This window comes from Myiozetetes cayanensis, unplaced genomic scaffold, assembly GCF_022539395.1.
Source record: "Myiozetetes cayanensis isolate MyiCay16 unplaced genomic scaffold, myiCay2020 scf2-11, whole genome shotgun sequence".
Lineage (NCBI taxonomy): Eukaryota > Metazoa > Chordata > Aves > Passeriformes > Tyrannidae > Myiozetetes > Myiozetetes cayanensis.
The window spans coordinates 88,729,483-88,750,829 of NW_026087411.1; the positions used below are offsets into that span (position 1 = coordinate 88,729,483).

Here is a 21,347-nt window from a genome sequence, read left to right on the forward strand (position 1 = left end):
GATCCCATCACAATCAGTGGAGGTCCAAGCCCTTCCAGTTGTCTAATAGCAGAGGTCCTGGGATACCTTTTCTGATCTTCATAGCATGTCCAGAAGAGCACAACTCTTCTGCAGTTCTTCTGTTTTATCTGCTAGCTTCACTCATCTCTCAGATACACCACGTATCAGATGGCAGATACCATAAGTCCCATGGCATTAAATGATTGCAGGACCTTATCATTAGAGTCATGCATGTGTTGTTTTGTAGGATGGATGGTGCTCCAGTTCCTGTGACTGCTTCAGCTGGATACCCACTGATTGGCATATGAGCTCAGGCAGCTACTTGAGGATCCCATTTCCTAAATTTGAGCAGTGATCTCCATCAGAAACTTATCTTGCTGGTCTCAAACTGCTTCTCTCATATACCTGTAGGAAGGCAACTGGAGGCACCTAATGTAACATAAAATTAGCTGTCTTGATCTCAGAATGAATCTTGCCTCATACCAAAGAAATACCAGAAGCGTCTGGATGATGCTCCACTTTTAGGTAGTTCTGCAAGGAGCAGAGAGTTGGACTCAACAATCCTTATGGGTCCCTTCCAACTCGAGGCATTCTGTTTTGAAATGAGTCTTTAAATCCCTGAGAGTCAAGGCACTAATGATGTTGCAAGCTTATTAGGTTCTCGTGGTCTGGAAAAACAACAAGCAACCGAGAAGATATAAACTAGACCAGCAAGACAGGCCACGTGATGGGAAGGATTTGACATGCTGCCTCTTCTCCTATCCCTCTGAAGATTAGGAAATTTTGGATCTAAACTTCTCAACACCAGACAAACTTGCTCAGGAGTGTTCCATAGGTTTTGTTTGTTCATAGACCATTGCCATTGTAGGCCAGCAAACACGTTCAGCTCTGCAAATAATTTTCAACTCATTTAAAAGCTTTTGCTAGGTCATGAAACAAAAGAATTAAAAGAAATTTAGACAGACATATGCAGACACAAGCAAGGGAAAGGGGAAGAACCCTCACATATGCTGCCCAACAGCAGTAGCTTCAGCTCCAAGCACCTTGTCTCACAGCCCAAGAAAGGGAATTGTTTGCACTCAGGACTGTTTGCACTCAGGCAGTTAAATTACTTCACCTTCTCAGTAGCTTTCATGCCTCAAAGCATAACATTTATAGCAGAGACAGAAAGCATTCTGACACTGACTTTGATGAATTGAGGTGCTTTTGCTTTTGCAGGGTCCTGTCCTCTTTTCCTCTTCTTTCCAAATAGCTGTTTATCATTCTGAAGAGTTTGTTAGGTGTTTTGTTTACATGTTGTTGTCTGATCTGAAGGTTTGGTGAAACAGAAGTTTCACAGGCTCCTCATTATCTTATATCCAGAAACAGTGAGGTGATTAATGGAGGAAATGTATCTCAGTGAGTTCAAAGAAAAAGTACAGATTTTACACATAGAAAAAAATCCCCAAACACTGGCTAAGAATCAATCAAAATATATGAGTTTTCATTTTTAGCCTTGAGAGAGAAACCTTCCATGAACAATCTGTAAGTGCTTTTATTCAGGGGAAAATTTCTTCTATCATAAAGTGTTACTAAATTCTAAAATACAAATAGGTCTAACATATTTCAACTCTTTAGTAAGGAGGGCATTTTTAGTGCCAAGTGTATTCTGTATTTAAAAATTTCTCTAAAATTCATACTGATTTTAAATTTAGATGTTAATGTGATTTTTTTGTCTGTGTGTTTCCCTGGCCTGGATGAAAGAAAGGCATAAAGAGTAGCAGACAACAACAATTCCAATGATTCAGTCTGTTTAGAGAATTTGCTTATGGTGTAGATTTACAGTCATAGATACATGAAACTCAGATTGTCACCTCTTTCATGGCTGGACCCACTATTCTTTTTCCATCAAGTGCTTCAACAAACCTACCTCTAATGTGCTAGTTATAAGAATTTATCAGAATAATCAGTGAAAGGCAGTTGCTGACAGACTTCTGTAAGTAGTTAAAATTTCAGACTGGTAGCAATTTCACATATGCTAACATCTGGTTTTATTTTTGTGGCTGCTCTTAGCTGCCTACCTTTTCCCTTTAATGTTCACTTTAACTCCTCCTAAATTATGAAGCCAAGGCCTTTTTGAGTTATTTATAGAGCAAAACACACAATAAAAAAAAACCCCTACAACTCCTTCTTTTTTTTTTAACAGATGTTAATATTGTAATCTTAAAATTCAAAATAAAATGTTTCCTATTAAGTACATTTTTATAATAAAATGAATACACAAAAAAGTTGAATGAGGAACTTTTCTGTTAACCAGTCTGGATCATATTATTAAATACAGGTATCTAAACTTGCAAATCTTGATTAGATTGCTACTGACATGTTGATTTCTTCTGATGAAAATACTGAATTCTTTCCTCACACTTACCCTCCACAGCTGTGAGTGCCTCTCTGGATGGAAAGGTGCATTTTGCACAGAAACAGTGTCAGTATGTGAACCTGAGCATGATCCTCCACATCTGTGTAGGCAAGGTGGTACCTGTGTGCCACTGCCTAATGGCTACACATGTCACTGTCCTCTTGGAACAACTGGTACCTACTGTGAACAAGGTATGTCAAACAGACGGTGCATTGGACAGTTATGGGATAACGCATAGACGTAAAGTCACAGTATTTTGCAATATATGAATTAAATGTGACATAGAGACACAAAGTAAAAAATAGATTTTATTTACAGAAAGTGAATTTATAAGTAATTCAAAGCTATGAATTTTTAGATATTGTTTTCTTACTCTGCTCATTTTTAATACCATTTGTTCCTTCCATTTTTTCAAATCATTCAACCACGTTCACAGGCGGTGTGGACATGATTTGTTAGATACCAAGGGGACAGGAAGCATTGCAGAGAAATGTTATAGTGCTTAGTTCAATTCCCAAGCTCACCATAACAAAGTATGATGAGAAATACACTTGAGATGTCAGTGCTACTGAAGAAGGGGGAAGCATCTGGGACCTTATCTAATTTCTACTGATGCTTAATGGAAAGGTTCCTGATGACTTCACTGACTATTAGGTAGGAATGCACAGATAATGATGACAAAAGATGCCAATAGCACTGTAAAAATCTTCAAGTGACTATTCTCTCTGGCTTGCTTTCAACATGTCACCCTCAAAATATGTCCTCAGTTTGCAGGTTTTGCATTTCTTATCCTTATGTATAGGAATACTTTGTCTGTTTTCTTCTCCAAGACATTAAACAAATGAATATTCAACAATGTGGAAACATGTGCTACAAGCTCAGGGACTTTTCCTGTAAATGATCAAAGCATCCTGAGTGTAAGGAAATGCAGTACAGTCCACACCCTCTACTTCTCAGCTCTTAGATTCATGTCAGTATTGTACAAGCTTATGTATTTTCTTTGAGAAACTCTCTGCAGAACTTTTGGAGAACTCCAGTTACTATTAAATAGCCCACTTTCCAAACTGCTTGTCACGGTCCAGCCTCCCTTGTTATGCGAGCTGCAAGCACAAACCTGAGAAGCTGAACTGCATCTGACCTGATTCGCAGTCCTCACACTATAGATGGATAGTTTTTAAACCCCATTACAGCTTCTGGAAAGTCATTGTTAAGTTCCTTATTCCATGTAAGAATGTGCTTGCTTTATTGCCTCTACTGCAACAGCTGTTCAAGGCTCTTTCTATGAACTTTTCAACTTTGAATTCTCATTTCAAGTGAGGTTGTCAAAAGTAATGCCATCTGGGTCCAGGATACTGATCACCAGGACATGTGCTATACATAAAGCAGGTGATTAATCAGGTAAACTCTCCTGTGTTCTGGTTTCAGAATAGATTTGGATCTTCTTATGATGGGCACTATTATCAGTAAAAATAGCTTATATCTGAGCAATAGAAAATTGTATTTCTTGTATATTGTCTTCCTTTTAGTAATTCCTCCACCTGGTAAACACATTAGAGGCTTCCTCTGTTTTATTTAAAGGACTATTTCTTTTTATGAATAGGGACTATGGATCCTGACCAAACTCTTTGCCCTGTATTTCACCTTACTCTGGCAGAATAATGAATTATCCTGGGATTTTTCAAAGAGCATTTTGCTCTTTTAGTGGGTGGCAAATTGCTAAAAAACAGCTGCTTATCAAGATTGAATATTTTATCTCTGGATTAATGGTGGTTATTGGAGCCAAAAGAAAAAGAGACAGAGAGCAATGAACAGCCCAAGGGACCAAGAGAAAACAAAGGGTAATTAAATGATGAAGACTAATGAATGTGCAAGAAGGAAGAAAAAAAGTGTGAAAAAAAGACAGAAGAGATTTATGAGGCAAAAAAGAAGCACAGTAGAATAACAAAGAGGGCTTCCTCAAATAATTGCAATTGGAAAATACAATACAACAGTGTGGATTGCATAGGAATAAGTCAGGTGAAGTGAGTAAATGGGGCAGTAGGGGTAGAACCACAATAACACAGAAGAGTACTCTGAACACAAATATTAAGGGTACTTAGAAACAAACTGGCAATAATCAAACAATTATGTGCCTAGAAAACACTAACAATGTTCTAGGTTGTTTATGAACTATGTACATGAGAAATGAGAGATGAAAGCATATGTACAGATGAAGATAAAACTTTTGTTCTTAACTGTGATGTGTCCTGCTTAGAGCATCAACTCAAACAGCCAAGGATGCAAGGACTCTCAGCGCAGAGATACAGCACATTATGGTTAAACTTTACATGTCTGAACTGTCCTAACAAGTGTTCAGTAGCTGGAAAACTAAGAACAAAACTAAATCCACGGAGAGCAAGATCAGTTAACACAGTTTTCATGACACATATGGTCTGAAATTCACAGGGCTTGCTTGATCATCTCACAATGATCATTGCCAAAATGTAAATACTGAGCAATATTCTCACCAGGTTGCAATAAAATGTGTGTTAAATCATGTATTTTAGAGGAATTAGAAGAATCAATCCACTTGATGAAGAGAAGGTAGCAGTTTCAATTACTCTGCATTTTCTGTAGGCTATACACAACCAACTAATATTCAGCAAGTAATGCACAGGTATTTTGTTGTCTGAAATGCTGAGGGCAAATATTTCATAGTATATTTCAACTTGCCAAAGCAAGTGCCAGGACTTGCTTTTCCAGGAGAAAGATCAAGAGGTTTAGCAGGTAGGAAGATGCCTGTGAAATTTAAGACCAGCTTTGGAAAGGCAAACACCCATAAGGAGCACTAGGAAAAGCAGAGAGGGTTGTAAATTAGATCTGAATGGGTCTTGTCAGGCAAGGCAGAGTAATACACTCGCTTAAGAATCATTTAAAGCTCCACTTCTTGCGTGTACTATGTTGATCAAACCCATTAACACTCATAAGACAGGACGCTTCTTCAAGAGTGTTGGGTTTCTAAAGTTAACATTGGTGTAAACAAAAACAAAATTAATAATTTATACTTCCAGAAATAAAAGTGGTTGTAATGAAATGGTAAAGACATGGATGATTAATACAGGAGTCTTTTTTACCTAGTGTTAACATTGTCATTTGGACTCAAACCATTTTCATGTTTGTGGTACATGAAACAGCAAAGAACACTGTTCCACTGGTTTGGAAATGTCACAGCTATGACAGTAACACAGCAAAGACAGCCCAGTTCCTGAAGTGCATAAATGACAACCAAACATTGGCAGGATTAGGTATATGGGGGAATTAGTTTATTCTATTTTTTTTTAAAGTAGTTATGTTTTCCACAACACCAAAATATGATGTTAATAAAATATTCTGTTCATTTGATTCAAAGTTTGCAACTGAAGTACCACTCTAAATTGTCTTCTGGTTAAGAAGTGAAGCCTCAGCCTGGAGCAGCATATAATTCAAGTATTTCATTAACAAACAGCGTTCAAAACCAACAAGAGGTTCCAGCTCCCAGTACTTTGTCTGGGAAGTCTCCTGCATGACTTTGCACATCAAATTCCTGCTTATTCCACTTGTATTAAAGAATACTTTTGTATTTAGATCTCTCAAATGGCTTCTGAAGAGGGAGAAGTCTCTAAGGACCCAGTTGTTTAATTCTCCTGGAAGTATATAGTAGACCTACTGGCATCAGGTGACCACTACACTTAGAAACAGTGGCCAAGACAAATGTCAAGGATGATTCTTCCTGAGCAGTAAGAAACAGTCTAAAACCCTTTTGCTGCAGATAGTTTGATTTGCTGGACATTGTTATTACATATGTGAATACAGTATTTTTCTTATATTTAGTAATTATTAAGAAATGAGAACTTCAAAAATACAGATGTTTTCCATAATGCCTGTCTGCAATTATATTCTAATCTCTACTAAATTCTATCTTAGCAGCTTATTCCTCTGATAAGAACAGTGTCCCTGTGTGAGTCTGGTAATCCTGTCTCCAGCAGTAGACAATAATGAAGTTTTAAAGAAAAAATAAACCCAGCAACTATATCCGACATCTCCCTGAAGTGCTCTTCTAGCATCCAAACATTTGTGCCTTTTTTTTTTTTTTTAATTTATTTTTCTTGCCACTTATTTCAATGGATTAAATCAAGTCTCTCATCTTGGCATAAACAGTATCACTAAAGGTGGTGAAAAACTTGAGCAAAAATAAATTTGAAGACAATGAAGTTTCTCTGACATTAAGTATTGACATGTATTTACACATATGATAGAATTTCTCTAGGTATTAAGTGTATTTATTTCCTAGATAATGCTGTAGAGGAATTAAGAAAACCTGCAATACCAGATTAGTTAATTGGAAATTTCACAGACCTGATAATGTTCTCATTTAAGGGGGCAGCAATGTAATATTTTAAAGATTCTATAGATGGCACTATTGGAGAAGACTTGCCAGTGGCAAAAATAAACATGGTTTTCATGACAATATTTCTATACATTTTAAGTTATTCAATAGTTTTCTTTAGCAGGATTTCTTTTGTGACACATACATTCATAAAATCTATAAAAATTATTTTTCTTGACTTCAAGGCATGATAATAGAATGCTACTGCCTTTTTCACAAAGAAATAAGTTAATAAATAGATTTCTTCAACTATATATTAGTCTCTGAATTCCATAGCTACAAATACTGCCTGTCAACATACAGCTCTTGAAGAACTGAAAGGAAATGTAAAGAACTTTTCATTGTTCTATCCTTGGTTTAGTGAGATACTTGTCAAGAAATAAAGCCATTTCCTCGATGAACAAATGGCAAACAACTTCCTTGGGCCATATTGATCAACTCAAGTAAACTTTCTAGATACTATTGTGACATCAAATTCCATTATTCTGATACAAAAATACAGCAAAATTTTTGATAGTACCTGAAAAACTGACAAAAAAGAAAAAAAAAAAGTAATGACAATTCTATAACTATTTAATCCATCTTCACAGTCATGGTGAATGAATGAAAAATAGAAAACTGACTTTGAAATGATTTTAGCTATAAATATCATTTTCTTTCTACATAGTCCAGAATGTTACTTGACATATTTTGACTGCTATTGTAAGACAGATTAATTCACAGTATGATCTAGCTCAAGACTTGACCTTATATACACACACTGAAGCACGTATACATGCATACTATGTTGGATTTATCTGACAGTGCAGTTAGATTTGCACAAAGTATTTCATAGCTACTATTTGGAAACTTTTGTTTTGTTTTATTTTATTTAAAAGACTACTGCAGGCACTTATTAACTTGTTGGTTTGAGTCACAGTGACTATTTCTGCTGTTATTTCTTGAAACCTTGAAGCAACATGAGAAAACTTTAAATAGTAGCTACTGCAGTCCTATCCTATAAGGATAAAATGTGCTATTTGTTTTACCCAAAAATCAATATAAGCTTTCAAGTTTGTTAGTAATAGTTCAGTAAACGTAATATTCATGATAGGCACAAGGAAACATGCATTTGTAGTATTATCTGTATAATTTTAAAGGCTAGGTAGAATAAAGTGAATTATTTACTTAAATACATCATATATATATACTCAAGGGAAGTCATGTATGACACAAGGAAGGCATTGACAACACCCTTCACACCAGGTCAGCCATGTCATCATGGGATGTGATGTCCCAACAAAAATTCCATCATTTACTTACCATTCCCTCCAATCACCCCACTGAATAAGAACAAGACAGAGCCAGCTAACTATCACTTAGCAAGATGACTCTGGAACTATTTAGACTTCCTCTATGAGCATGAAAGATTTGCTGGAAATATCCTTCTCACCTTACTTTGTGAAGGTGTTCATAGTTAGTTAATTATTTAATTAGTTAATGGTGGGAACTGGTTTTAAAGGCAAAGCACCTAGACTTAAGTGTCTACAGGTGAGTTCAATACATAAGTTCCCACTATAAATGTCTAGTCAATAGAATCAGTGAAGCTATTTAGTTAAGAAGAAACTCTTCTAAATGTCGATGCTTAGTGCTGTTTGAGATGCCCTGGCATTCAAACTTGCATCCAAAAGCATCAAGACAGGAATTCACAGATATGGCACAGGACCTGATGGATGCCTGCACTTTTCTGTAATGGCACATAAAGGTAAGGCAGTAGAGGTTGTGAAAAGTAGGTATCTACATTTAGGTAATTGAATGGAGCATTGGAGGAGGCTACTTCAGGAACAGGTTAATTTCTTTATAGGTCTGTTACCTGTGTTGCACAGCAATGACACTCATTTGCCAGAGAGCAGGACCTGTTTACACAGTATTACATCCCTTTCAGCTTGCAGCTGCCAACTGCTGTAGGTCCTGTGCTTGCTGTTGTACCAGTCAGGCCCACGTGGATGGCCTGGATGCACTACAGCATCTCAGTGGCAAGTGACAAACGTGGTTAAGCAACTAAATCCTGTCTACATCATAGTTCACCATAATGGGTGTTTTCCTGCCTATAAATGATATGTACAGACAGCTAAAAGAAAGTGCCTTAATGCCAAAACTAATCCCTCCAGTTTAATAGTAATCTATTTCCCTGACTTAATTATTCTCATAAACAGCATGCAGAATACCAGCTCTCTTATACTCCAGTCCTCCTCAAAGCACATTTACTAGAAGCACACTGTTGTCAAACTAAATCCAGTCCAAGACAGAAACTAGACTAATTACGTGTTAGATACTTGACTCTTTACAAAGTTCTGTGTTAGGCTGCTGTGAGATACTCACATTCCTGCTCAATCCCTCAGTCTTTAGACAATCAGAGGCTTCCAGTGCCAAAATGGTCCCAAAAAGGAAATTTCAAATTGGATGTTTCTTCTTGCAGGTTTCATTTTGAAAGCACCTTAGGAGCATTTCAGTAGCTGGAACAAGCTTATTAGCAAAGCAGTAGATTAAACATTGTAGATTTTTTTTGTGTCATATTTTCTAATTGCCTGGTAATTCAGCGTTCACTTTCATTATCATCATGCAAATACCTGAACACATATATGTCATATCCTCAAAGAATATAATAATCACTGTGTGATTGGGTAGGTAGTGTTTTCTTTTTTTCCCTCTATCACCTAATCTCTTCCAGGAAATCTTTACTGAAATATTAGCTGGACAGAAGAAATAGAAATTATTCATATCCTGGGTAAAATATCCATATCCTCAGATGTAGAAGAATCAGGTTCAGATTTCTCATCCAAATGATTTCCTAGTACTGAGGTTTCATGGCTGCTTCCACTACAATTTTATGGCTTGGAGGCATTAATTTCTTAATATGTGTTGTACTGGAAGGCTGAGTCTACTGTTTTGACTTTGGCTAGTAATAGCTATGTTAGGCTCTCTGGAAAACCAGAGATCTCTTTAGGGATTTAGCCATATGCTCCTAGATGTTCATTCTTAGCTAATTAGGTCTCTAATTAGCTTACAGTAGAGACTACTGCAACAAAACCAAACAGAACTTCACTTACAAACTTGCAGTTTTTTTGTTCCAGTATTGCTCAGAATAATGATTGCCTCAGTCTCTCCTCTTCAGGGACAGCAAAGATCACTAATGGCTGCTGGTCTGCCAAAATCAGATTTCATGAGTACATTGTTCTAATGGTTATATTTGAATTGTGTTAATAACTGATATTTTTGTTAACATGCATGTTAACTAACATAAGCTTGTTACTACACTAGAAGTTGAACTATAATCTTTTTTTGCTGTACATGAATTAGTTTATAAGTTATGACAATTAGTTCTTCAAAGATTAAATAAGTAATAATTCAATAGAAAAATACATTTCCATTTAGATAAGACAAAATTAATACTTTTCATTTTTTCTAAATATTTGCATAGCAAAAAACAATGCCCATGCAATATTAATAATCTTTGAGCTAATCTTAATCAAATTGTATTGCATTAAGATGAAGATTTCCATACAGACATACTTGTCATTGTTTTCCAAAATGAAAAAAAAAAAACAAAACAAAAAAAAACCACCAACTGATGAAGCTGCTCATTCTCTATCTCCAATAAAATTAAACCACTGAAAATTTCTGACTGTGGAGTTCAAAACTTTCAGAGTGTTTGTTAGCCCATAGAGATGGGGCTCCTCTCTGGTCTCATAGACAGCTTTGCTGAGGAGCCCCAGCAGGAGCTTCTTCCTGTATTGCTTCAGAAGCAGCTTTTAAATGCCCCTTGATCCCATCTGAACTACACTGCAGCAGCGTCAAGATCCACTTGATCTGGACCTGGACCTTGACTCATAGACTGATTTATTTGTAGGCTTGACCTTAGCACCTGCCTCATCACCGTGAAACTGGTGTTTCACTTCTCCAAGGTTCAGGGACTTGAGAGGCTTAATCATGCTTAACTAAGTGAAAAATGAGCCAAACATGGCTTTTTCCGGGTCCTTTGTTATTAGGTCCACACTCCTTTGAGGAGTGACTCACATTTTCCTTCACCTTCTTGTTGGAAGCTGGAATATATTGCCCAGAGAGGTTGTGGAGTCTTCCTCACTGGAGATATTCAAGAAATGTCTGGACTCAACCCCGTGCCATGTGCTCTAGGATGCCCCTGCTTAATTAGGGAAGGTTGGACCAGATGACACTCCATGGTTCCTTCCAACCTTACCCATTCTGTGCTTCTGTGATTCTGTGCAGCTTCATCAGATACTTATTCAGCTTAGAAAAGTGAGTCATTAATCAGATACAGAAGTATTTGCTTAAATGCCTGTTGTGCTTACAATGCACCCCCCAGTGGTGAGCATTGCAGTGAGTACTGCAGTAGTTACACAGCACAAGTCCTACAGTTCAGCTTATAGGATTGGCAAAGGCATCCATTCACCTCTTTTGCTTTAGCAAAGAGTTTCTCTGGAGAAAGCATATTTAAAACAGAAACTGTCTTGTGCAAGTTGAGCTGAGTTTCTTACTTTCTTAGGTGAGGAAAAAAGTTTGCTGCCAAGAAGACAACAGTGAAGTACCTCAGCCTTTGACATGACATGCTATTTTTGCATATGCCTGCCATAAAAGCAAATTGAAAAGCTTAAATTGTCTTATTCTTCACCTTAAAACTTTGTCTATCTATAGGAGCAATTTTGCAAAAATGAGATTTCATACTGCTCACCTATGTGTACCATGGTGGAGTAAATGCATTCTGTTCTGAGATATGGATGCACATTTCCATGTACCTGTCAAGTCAGATTTTTTCCATGAATACAATTGGTACTTGCAGGATCTACAGATAATTTACAAGCAAATTAGAAGTCATTCTAGTACTTCCTATAGTTAGTCCTGCTGCATTGTGGCAAAATATGTTGCTTTCTGACACTTGTAAGATACATTTATTTGGAATAAACTCCTACCTTCTAGCGTAATGGAAATATTTGCATCTTAGAAGTTCCAGAATGAAGCATATTAAATATTGTATTTGATATCTATAAATCAGAATTATACCTCCTTAATAAAGCATTCTGACATCTGCTGCTGAAGATGTGGGTGTTATTTTTGAATACCCTATTTGTAATGTAAAACCATGGATTTAATTCTTTCTCTGAGTGATACTATAAAATCCCCTTTTTATCACTGTTCTCTTTCTCTGCTCCAAGGCTTTTTATGATGGCAATCTTCCTTTCATATACCTCCCAATGACAAGCAATGCAGCATTTCAGTCCTGCTGATTTTGCTCTCACACTTTTCATTGTCCTGCTTTCTCCATAAGCAGTAAAGAACTAACTACATTGACAAAGTGAAACTGAACCTGCCACAAAGACTTTCAGATGCCTCACTGTACACTTTGCCCAGGATGACCTTTTAAGCAGCAGCATATTTTAATATAAGATTGACCACTGTGGCACAGTTCCTCCCTGTGTAAGTCTCAATGTGCAAAAATCTGATAGGAGAAGACAGAATTCCAAAGAGTGCATGAAGCAACAATGTCTATGTACAAAATGAATTATTATTGCTCATTGATCTTGAAATAAAAACACATCAGTATAGGGATTATATCTTCAACTGCCGATGGAAAGAATTGTCTCTTACCTACCTACTGAAAAAATGCAAACACCTAAAAATCCATATGAAATATTAAATATTATTTTGTCTTTTGTACCTGACAATGTTTATAAGTTTTAGTGATATAAATTACATCACCAAATCTGATTAGCAAGTTTTATTACTATTTATCTTCCAGAGTAATTGCTATTCCTAAAACTACTTTTATTTCTGTCAATTTTTAAGTATAGATGCCAGGAACTTCACATTTTTGACATTATGTAATGTATTACTACAGACACTGCCTAGCCTTGATAGCATGCATAACAGCTATTATGATACTTTGGAAGGGAGTGATTTGAAAATACATACATAGGTTGAATAACAGCTCATCAAAAGCCTCATTCTGATCATTCAAGCATTTCATAACTCCATTACAATTGATATTCCAGTGATTAAAACTTACTTTCAGACTTACTGAGAATTTGTGACATCAAATGCATGCACTTTCCTCAGACGTTTTAACTGTAATCTACTGGGGGAAATAAGTAAAAAGGTAGCTGAGTTGTTATTACCCATTCAAGAGGCATCCCCAAGTCAGGTTATGCTGATGACCTGGTGGGAGATCCGGATCCTGTATAATGGATGGTGCATGTGCCTGCTGGACACAGTCCACCAGGTACACCATGAATCCTGCCCAGAGAGAGGGGGTGTGACAATTAAATCTTGCAGCATGCTGGCTGTTTTCCAGCTTAATAACTAAGGCCTGTCTGCAATAAGCAGTATAAGGCGCAACTGGACGGTGACTGGATTCACCAGCAGACATGCAGAAAACTTGAGAGTGGGAAGATACATAAGGTTACCTAAGAATGCACTACAAGTACGTATTGAAGGTATTATTTCAGTGAAAGCAAGATACTATAAAACTATGAAATTGGGAGCACCAAAATGAAGAAAGATGTTGGTTTCCTAGGAGAGAAGCAGCATAGCTTCAGCAGGAAAACTGAGAAGTGAGGGGGGCAACATTTACAGCTCAGGCATTTAGTACTGCTGTTTGCCAAATAGTAAAAAAAGCTTATCACACACAGGTCTAAATACACCCTGCACATTTTAATAGCTTGATTTATTCCAGTGAACCCACAAATAGAGTAAACTAACAACCACATGATAATGAATTAGTGAATAACTAACATAATTAGAGAGACTATTTACAACAGTATGTAGTGACAGAACAAGGTGGAGTGGCTTCAAACTGAAAGAGTAATTTTAGATTGGATATTAGGAAAAAGTCTTTACTGTGAGGGTGGTGAGACACTGGAACATGTTGCCCAGAGAAGTTGTGGATGCCCCATCCCTGGAAGTGTTCAGAGCCAGGTTGAATGGGGCCTTGAGCAACCTGTTCCAGTGGAAGGTGTCCCTGCCCATGGCAGAGGGATTGGAAACAATGATTTTTAACATCTCTTCCAAGCCAAACCATTTTAAGATTCTATGATAACTCAAATATCCAATGCCAAGAAAAACTGGAAATAGTTACATAAACAGTATAGGAAAGCATAATCATTTATCAGTTGGTTTAAGAAAATTTAACCAGTCTGATTTTGTGGGGCATATGAAGAATTAGCAGTGAGAGAAGAGGTAAGACAGGATGATGAAGTTATGTTCAGCTCAAAAGTGTACATTGTATCTTCATAGTAATTGAGTGCTCCATTTCAGTATAAGATAATGAATTATCAAACATCTCAGCAGCAGTTAAGGAGCACTTTCCATTTAAAAGGTACATTCTTATGACACACAAAGAAGCTCATTAAAGATCCTTTACTAAGATTTTAATCTGTATTTTGAGGAAATAAATGTTTATTCTGACTCCTACAAAAGTACTTGCATTTGAATTTTTAAACTGTGTAAAATTTACAGTTACATTTATTTGAAAATGAATGTTAAGAAGATCACATTTATTTTGCATTACAACTACAGCCTTGATTGTTTACGAAAATAAGGCACACAGAAGACAATGGCATTGATTTGGTATTATCTAAGTTTTATTCTGTATCTAGGTTATTTTTATTCTTTGGAAAGGGAAGAACTGGAAGTCTTATGTATAGCATTTATAAACTATGAACGTAATAATGCAAAATATCTTTTAGAAGACATTTTCTCATGTATTTTTCAGATATTTCCATTAGTGATCCATCTTTCAGAAGTAATGAATCATCATGGATGTCATTTGCACCCTTTTCTATCCGGCATAAGACCCATATCAAGCTACAGTTTCAGACTCTCTCTCCAGATGGTATCCTCTTTTACACTGCACAGCAGTTGGGTACTCAGTCAGGTAAGGTTATTCCAGCTTGCTGGTATCATACACCCAGGAACTTTTTTGAAACAGAAAAGCAGTACATTGAAGTGATTCAGGCATTCAGTCTCTGTAACTCATTGTCCCTGGTGACTGGGTTTTATCATAGAATCATAGAATGTCAAGGGTTTGGAATGGACCTTAAAGATCACCTACTCCCAACCCTGCTGCCATGTGCAGGGACACCTCCCACTAGACCAGGTTGCTCAAGGCCTTATCCAACCTGGCTTTGAACACTGCCAGGGTTGGGGCATCCACAACTTCCCTGGGCAACCTGTTCCAGTGTCTTACCACCCTCACAGTAAAGAATTTCTTCCTAATATCTCACCTAAATTTCCCCTCTTTCAATTTCTACCCCTTACTCCTTGTGCTGTCACCACAGTTCCTGATGGAGGAGTCCCGCTCTGGCTTCCCTGTAGGCCCCTTCACATACTGGTAGTTTGCAATGAGGTCTCCATGCAACCTTCTCTTCTCCAGGCTGAACAGCACAACTTTCTCAGTCTTTATTCATAGGGGAGGTGCTCCAGTCCTCTTATCAACTTCGTGGCCCTCCTCTGGACATGCTCCAACAGTTCCATGTCCTTTCTTTGTTGAGGACACCAGAACTGTGCTGTACAGTTGTTTTGAAATGTGAATAGTCAAGTTCATAAGAAAAAACATGCATGACAAAGTTTTGGATCAGTCCAAAGCCAGCAAGTATTTAATGAAGTTATTTAATGTTTCAGGAGATCATTTCCCCCTGAAAAGTAACCATATTTTTAAAAGCTACACTAGGATTCTCAATTTGGGGAGTTGTCCCAGTGTTTTAAAATGACCAAAAATAAAGCAATATAAAAACTGATCAAACAACTTAAGTGAATGTGAACAGACTATGAGAGAGCTAATAAGGCTTCTCAGAACTGTAACTTTGTTGAAAAGCTTGTTGGTGAAGCATGCAAAACATGCAAGTTCTTCATTATCCAGATAGGTAGGAAAAAAAAATCTAAATAAAATATTTCTACTCTTTATAGAAGTATTTTAAACTTTACTAAGTTAACATTCCTAAACTTTATGGTAAGAAAACATAATTTGCCAGTATAAATACATTTTAAAATTTAGTTTTAAGGTGTACATTTTTTGTAATTACTTTTAACATAATTAATCTTTATATTGCACTTACATGGTGCCTTGTACCTTTTTAAACAGAAGCATTACATATCATTCTTAACATCATCTTAGGGCAAGTCTTCTACTTGTATTAAGCAGTATGTTATGCAAAAATCGGGCTTTGCATGAAAAAAAATACTTAACTATTGATCACATATTTTTACATTCCTTTGCTTAAAGCCTAAAAACTCTTGAGATACTTCAATAAATGTACTCAGCCACAAATGCATATAAACTCACATATGCCCACTGTATCACCATCTTATTCTGTACACAGATGTTTTAGCAGGCTGATAATGCATTATACACTGCTGGCACCTCCTGTTTTCCACATTCTAATTGCAATTATATACAGAGAAGCAGCTTCAAAAAAAAAATATATGAAGCACCTGTTACACAAATACATGTACTAGCAATGAGGTCTGTCTTCTACAATGAATCTTTTAAAATTCCATCACTTACAGGCCAAATTCTGAGCTGCTCAGTGAACAATTATCTCCTGCATAAACTAAGGCATACATGGGCCATGAAAAATAGAACAGTAAAAAAGGATCTCTCAAAAGAATAGTCAGAGGTCATGAAAGTAGCCAGCATATAATGCAATTAGTATCTTTTTGGAAGCATCAAACAGAGTGCTAAGTCTGTTTAACTTGGGCCAGAAGTAGTTTATCACAAGCATGCCCTCATTCTTTTGCCATTCATGAATGTTTAGTTTGCACAGGAAGGAAAATTCTTTCAATCACTTTCTAGAATTATATTCCATTATGCCATTTCAAAATAAAAAACCATCTTATATAGAATAATTTTTTTAAAAAAATTTCCTACTTCCATTTTCACTGTCCTGATGTTTTGAAACATTTAGGAAAAGTTAATCGGCTGGCTCTTTATATTTGCCTTCATATAATCCTGTCAAATCCAGACAGAATTAGATTGATGAAAGACTCAGAAGTATTCTTAGCAGCCAGCACATAAGAGTAAGCTTTCTAGGGGGGATTAGTTTAGAAAGCACTTTAAAAAAGCCTTTTTTTTCTCACAGTTATGTAAGATTTAATAAATTGATTGCCAAAATCACAGGATTTTGTTTCTAAACATTCCTTTTTTAATAGGAAATAATTAGAACATTTTTTCCTCACTAGGCAATGATGTTTTGGTGTTTTGGTTTTTTTGTTTGTTTGTTTTTTTAAGAAATCGTCTCTGACTATGCAGCTAATTTAGCAAAGATATTGAATAGCATGTTATACATTGGCTTGGCTTGTCACTCATGTAAACATTAAACTGAGACTTTCCTTCAGGGGCAGACCCTGCCAAATAATCCTCCCATCATTAAAAATAAAATCAGATCTTTAGTAGGTGAAGAAATAAACATGAGACTTCTGTTGAAACATTTCCTTCTGGCTTTGCTCATTTCAAGGAACGTTACAGAACTTTTTAGAAAGGGTGGGCAGGTGGCTGTCTCCATATTCAAAAGTGGATCTGCTGGTTCCAGCCTCTGTTCCTCTAAGTCATTACTTCAGTACACACACTGAAACACCTGGCAAATGAGTATAAAATGGAAAACATCTTATGAACCTGTTAGCAGAGTTTCCTATGGTTCTGTCAGTCACCCATTTTGTTTCTTTGTCAGCTCTTTCTGAATGTGTATCATGACTTTAAGTCTGGTAGTATTGATTTCTGCAACTCTTAAGAAAATAATTCCAAAGTTTGGCAAAATTTATGTGGATATCTATAATAACAACAATCTGGGAAAATAGCCCAACCCAACAAGTGAGTTGTGTATGTATATTTTAGTTCAGAAACTTGCAGATAGAATGACAAGGGGACTTTTTTCCCTCTTTGATTACTTGTCCTATGCACTGCTTCTGGGAAAGGTCTCTGCAAACATTACAGCATTCATGTGGAGTCCAGCACAGTGACAGCAGAAGGCCACCCACTTCACATTTTCTCAAGGGCAGTGTATTCTATTTCTATCAATGAAAGCTTGAGACTCTTAATGATTAAACAGACTTTAATTCAAACCGGTCTTACTTGATGCCCATCAAATGTTGGAATGATGTTTACAAAGCAAACACTCTATATACTTTCTTTTTCGTTGAGTCATAAAATTACTGAAGCTTTACATTTGTTTGCTGAGGTGGAATATGCTGTAGACTGTCTGCATTATTCCAGAGCTCAAGCCAGAGTGATGGAAAGGGTGACCTCTCACCGATGAGAAAGAACAATTATGCTGGGTGACTAAGGATGAAGTCAGGTTAATAAAAAGAATGGAATGACTCATGCTAAATTTAACACTCAACATTTGCAACAGCAGTTCTCCGTCTCTCTTTAACCAGATTATGTTACCTACCTGGTTTGAAAAACCTCAGAACTTTTATTCCTGATATTTAAGGCATTTCAGTTTATAAACTTGTAACATGAAAATAAGAGAAAGCTAGTAGAGGTGTGTGATGTCTGCGTGATTTTATAAAACATTGTTTATCGCAAAAAATGAATTATGGAACTGGATTAAAATCTTTTGGAAATATTCAAAATTTCTAGAATACCCACAAGGCAGGAGTGTTGTTTTCCTAACCAGAAACAAACTGATTATCCACCTACTTTTAAAACAGGACCTGAAGAGTCGTTAAGTCTTCTCTCTGAGCAGCCATGTTTCCTTAGCTGACAGGGACAGAATTTCTGCTTTGTTACTAATTCTGGGATCATTTGTATGGATTAAATTAGCAGCGTAGGAAGCCAAACTGCCAGCAGAACAGATATCCCCACTGTCCTGAAATCTTTTCCATAGGAAATGTTGTTCCCCATTTGCCAAACCAAAAGGGGTTGGCAAATTGAGGTTGCTCAAGGAAGGTGGCTCCTTCTAGCTGTCAGGGTAACATTCATGATTAAAGGAAGCAGAAGAAGTTTCTCCATCAAGGAGACGTGTTTTCAAAAGGTGAGACTGAATTGTCTAACCTACAAATAGGTAACTACCCACCCCTTGTAGATGCATGAGCATCACTGTCTACAGGGTTGCTCTAAATCCTAGCTCTGGGATGGTGCTCCAACTTGAAGCTAGAATCTACCTATTGCCAAGGTGACTTTTCACATGGTTTGAGAAATTTACAGGCTTGAATTGACACCTGTTTTCAGTCTTGCATTAGCTGTGAGATGAGGTTCCATACATGGAGTAGAATAATTTGTAATAACCCATGAAAGCATATCCATGGGTAGCTCCTGTAAGTGTGTATTAGGGGCACTGGCTATGTCATCCCTAGATAAAAGTTTAAGTTCCAACAGGCTGCTATAACCTGTCAGCTGACTGATATCTAACTGTATGTGTGCACTTAGACCAGGGCAAAGACAAGGATAAGGTTAATAAACCTAAAGGAAGGCAGGAAAAGATATTAAACTGAGGACAACACACTTCAACTATGTTGACATATTACAGGCTGGGAACTAGCAGCAGAGGCTGCAGAAGGGTGGGAATAAGGCTCATCTCTTCTCTGTCCTTCATTCCCTGTTCTATACATTTATAGCCCTCCTGATTCCTCCTTGCTTTCTCTCCTTGGCCCTGCACCTTATTGTGGCTACTGGAAATGCTCAGGAGACCAGCTCTGAAGGACAGCTACTGGTCAGTTAGGTCATGTGGACACCACAGTGCATCCTTGGCCACAGTGTAGCCATTCAGCTGGAGGCTGACATGGCTATTTCAAACCCTTCTAGACAAGAAAAATTCTAGCCCTGGAAGAATATATAAGAGATCACAGTGTAAGAAGACATGGTTCAGGTCCATGGAAAATCATACACCAGAGCAGGATGAGAGGAAAACTGTGAAGAACAGAATGATCAAAAAAAGAATGAAAGCAATGTGAACTCAGCTCAGCAAAGCAGGAAAGAGCAGTGACCAAAGATAGATTTTGAACCTTTGATGGCTACAGGATGCATTACACCAAAAAGAGGAAATAATACTGCTGGAGACACAAGTGCTTTATTATGGTGGCTTAACAAGGTCAGTTTAGAGTGAAGATGAGCAAAGTGAAACCTACAGTAAGAGGTTTCATTAACTGGGAATGATTCCTGTGAATGTTACTGCTTATGAGAATATACAACTCTGTTAGCTCTGAATAGTGCCAATGATCAGTAAAAATTTCTGAAAAAGATGGTGGAAGAGTTGGGGAAATGCTACCTGATACCACAGTGAGAGAAACTGACATTCTGGCTTTGAGCTAAAGGACAGAAATGTGACGTTAAAACCAACAGAAGGCACAGATTGAAGGCAGCAAAAATACATCCAGAGATTCTATCTCCGGGTGTGAAATGGCTAAAGGGACCAAGACTACATATGTTCTTTAAACAAGAAACCATAGCCTGGGGCTCTTGAGATACCTACCCTGCTGAAGCTGCTGAAGCACTGAACTCATCAAAACCTCTGTCCCCAGCATAGCATAGAGGCTTCTGTTCAGTAACACAAGATGAGACAAAGGACAAGCAACATGTCTTAAAGAATCTAGACCTTCAGTATTCCAGGAATTAATCAATTCATGCATTTCCAAGTGTACAATGTTTTGACAAATCTTGATGTAGATGAGTTTCCTATGGTAACATAAAAACATGGAGAGTTGATGCCACTTGAGCATGATCCCCTCTCAGAATGGGGATATACAGACACACCTGCATGTCTAGATAAATTCTGAACATGAAAGGGCATGCCACCGTTTGGAACAATTTAAAACTGGACTGTGTGACTATAACCAATTTGCTCAGAGACTTACTTACTCATAGTAGTAGCAATAAAAAGTTTTGTGGTGCATTCAGAATTCATCATAAGAAGCTGTATAAGAAGATACCATTACAGATAATCCAGATCTTACAGTAGCAGTCAGATGTACTTACAGGAGTCTTTTCATTAGCTCCCAGTTTTAGGAACTGACTGCTCTGGACACAGGGATGACTAGGATTCTGGGAATTCTGACATCTGATATGGGAGCAGATGAGACTTGTGCACATAATGAAAACGTGAAAATTAAAGTGATGAAGAAAAATTCACCTGCTGACTTCTGCTATGGAATAGAGATAATTCACCCTGAGGTAGAGCAACTTTGACCCTCCATCACTTGGTGAAAATCCTGAACTAGAATTTGCAAGTAGAAGTGCTATTCTAACTCCAGAACAGACTCTTCCTTAAGGCAATACCTGCTGCAAAATTCCCTTCCCTTAAGAAAACAAGGACACAATCTTTTAGCGTTTGGGCTATAGAAAGCCCACTTCTTTTTATTTCACTGAAACAGGGAAGGTGACAAGTGCAGGAAGGTACATCAGAACAAAACTAAATGCTGTAACCCTAAACGATTTTTTTCAAAACACAGGGTCTTGATAATCTGCAGTTTCAAGGCACAAATAAGAACGGCCTGTTTCTAAAGAAGATTCCAAGTTGTTGACACAGACTGCCTTACAGTTCCTTTCACACCATTAAC

At 37.1% G+C, this 21,347-nt stretch overlaps 1 protein-coding gene across 1 annotated transcript in view; it reads left to right on the forward strand.

Annotated features, from left to right (window-relative positions):
* Positions 1-21,347, forward strand: part of LOC126640159 (protein eyes shut homolog) — a 673,551-nt gene that overhangs the window by 648,231 nt on the left and 3,973 nt on the right. Inside the window, exons 37-38 of the mRNA XM_050315721.1 lie at positions 2,417-2,589; positions 14,569-14,730. Coding sequence (XP_050171678.1) covers positions 2,417-2,589; positions 14,569-14,730 — 335 coding nt within the window. The remainder of the gene's footprint in view (positions 1-2,416; positions 2,590-14,568; positions 14,731-21,347) is intronic.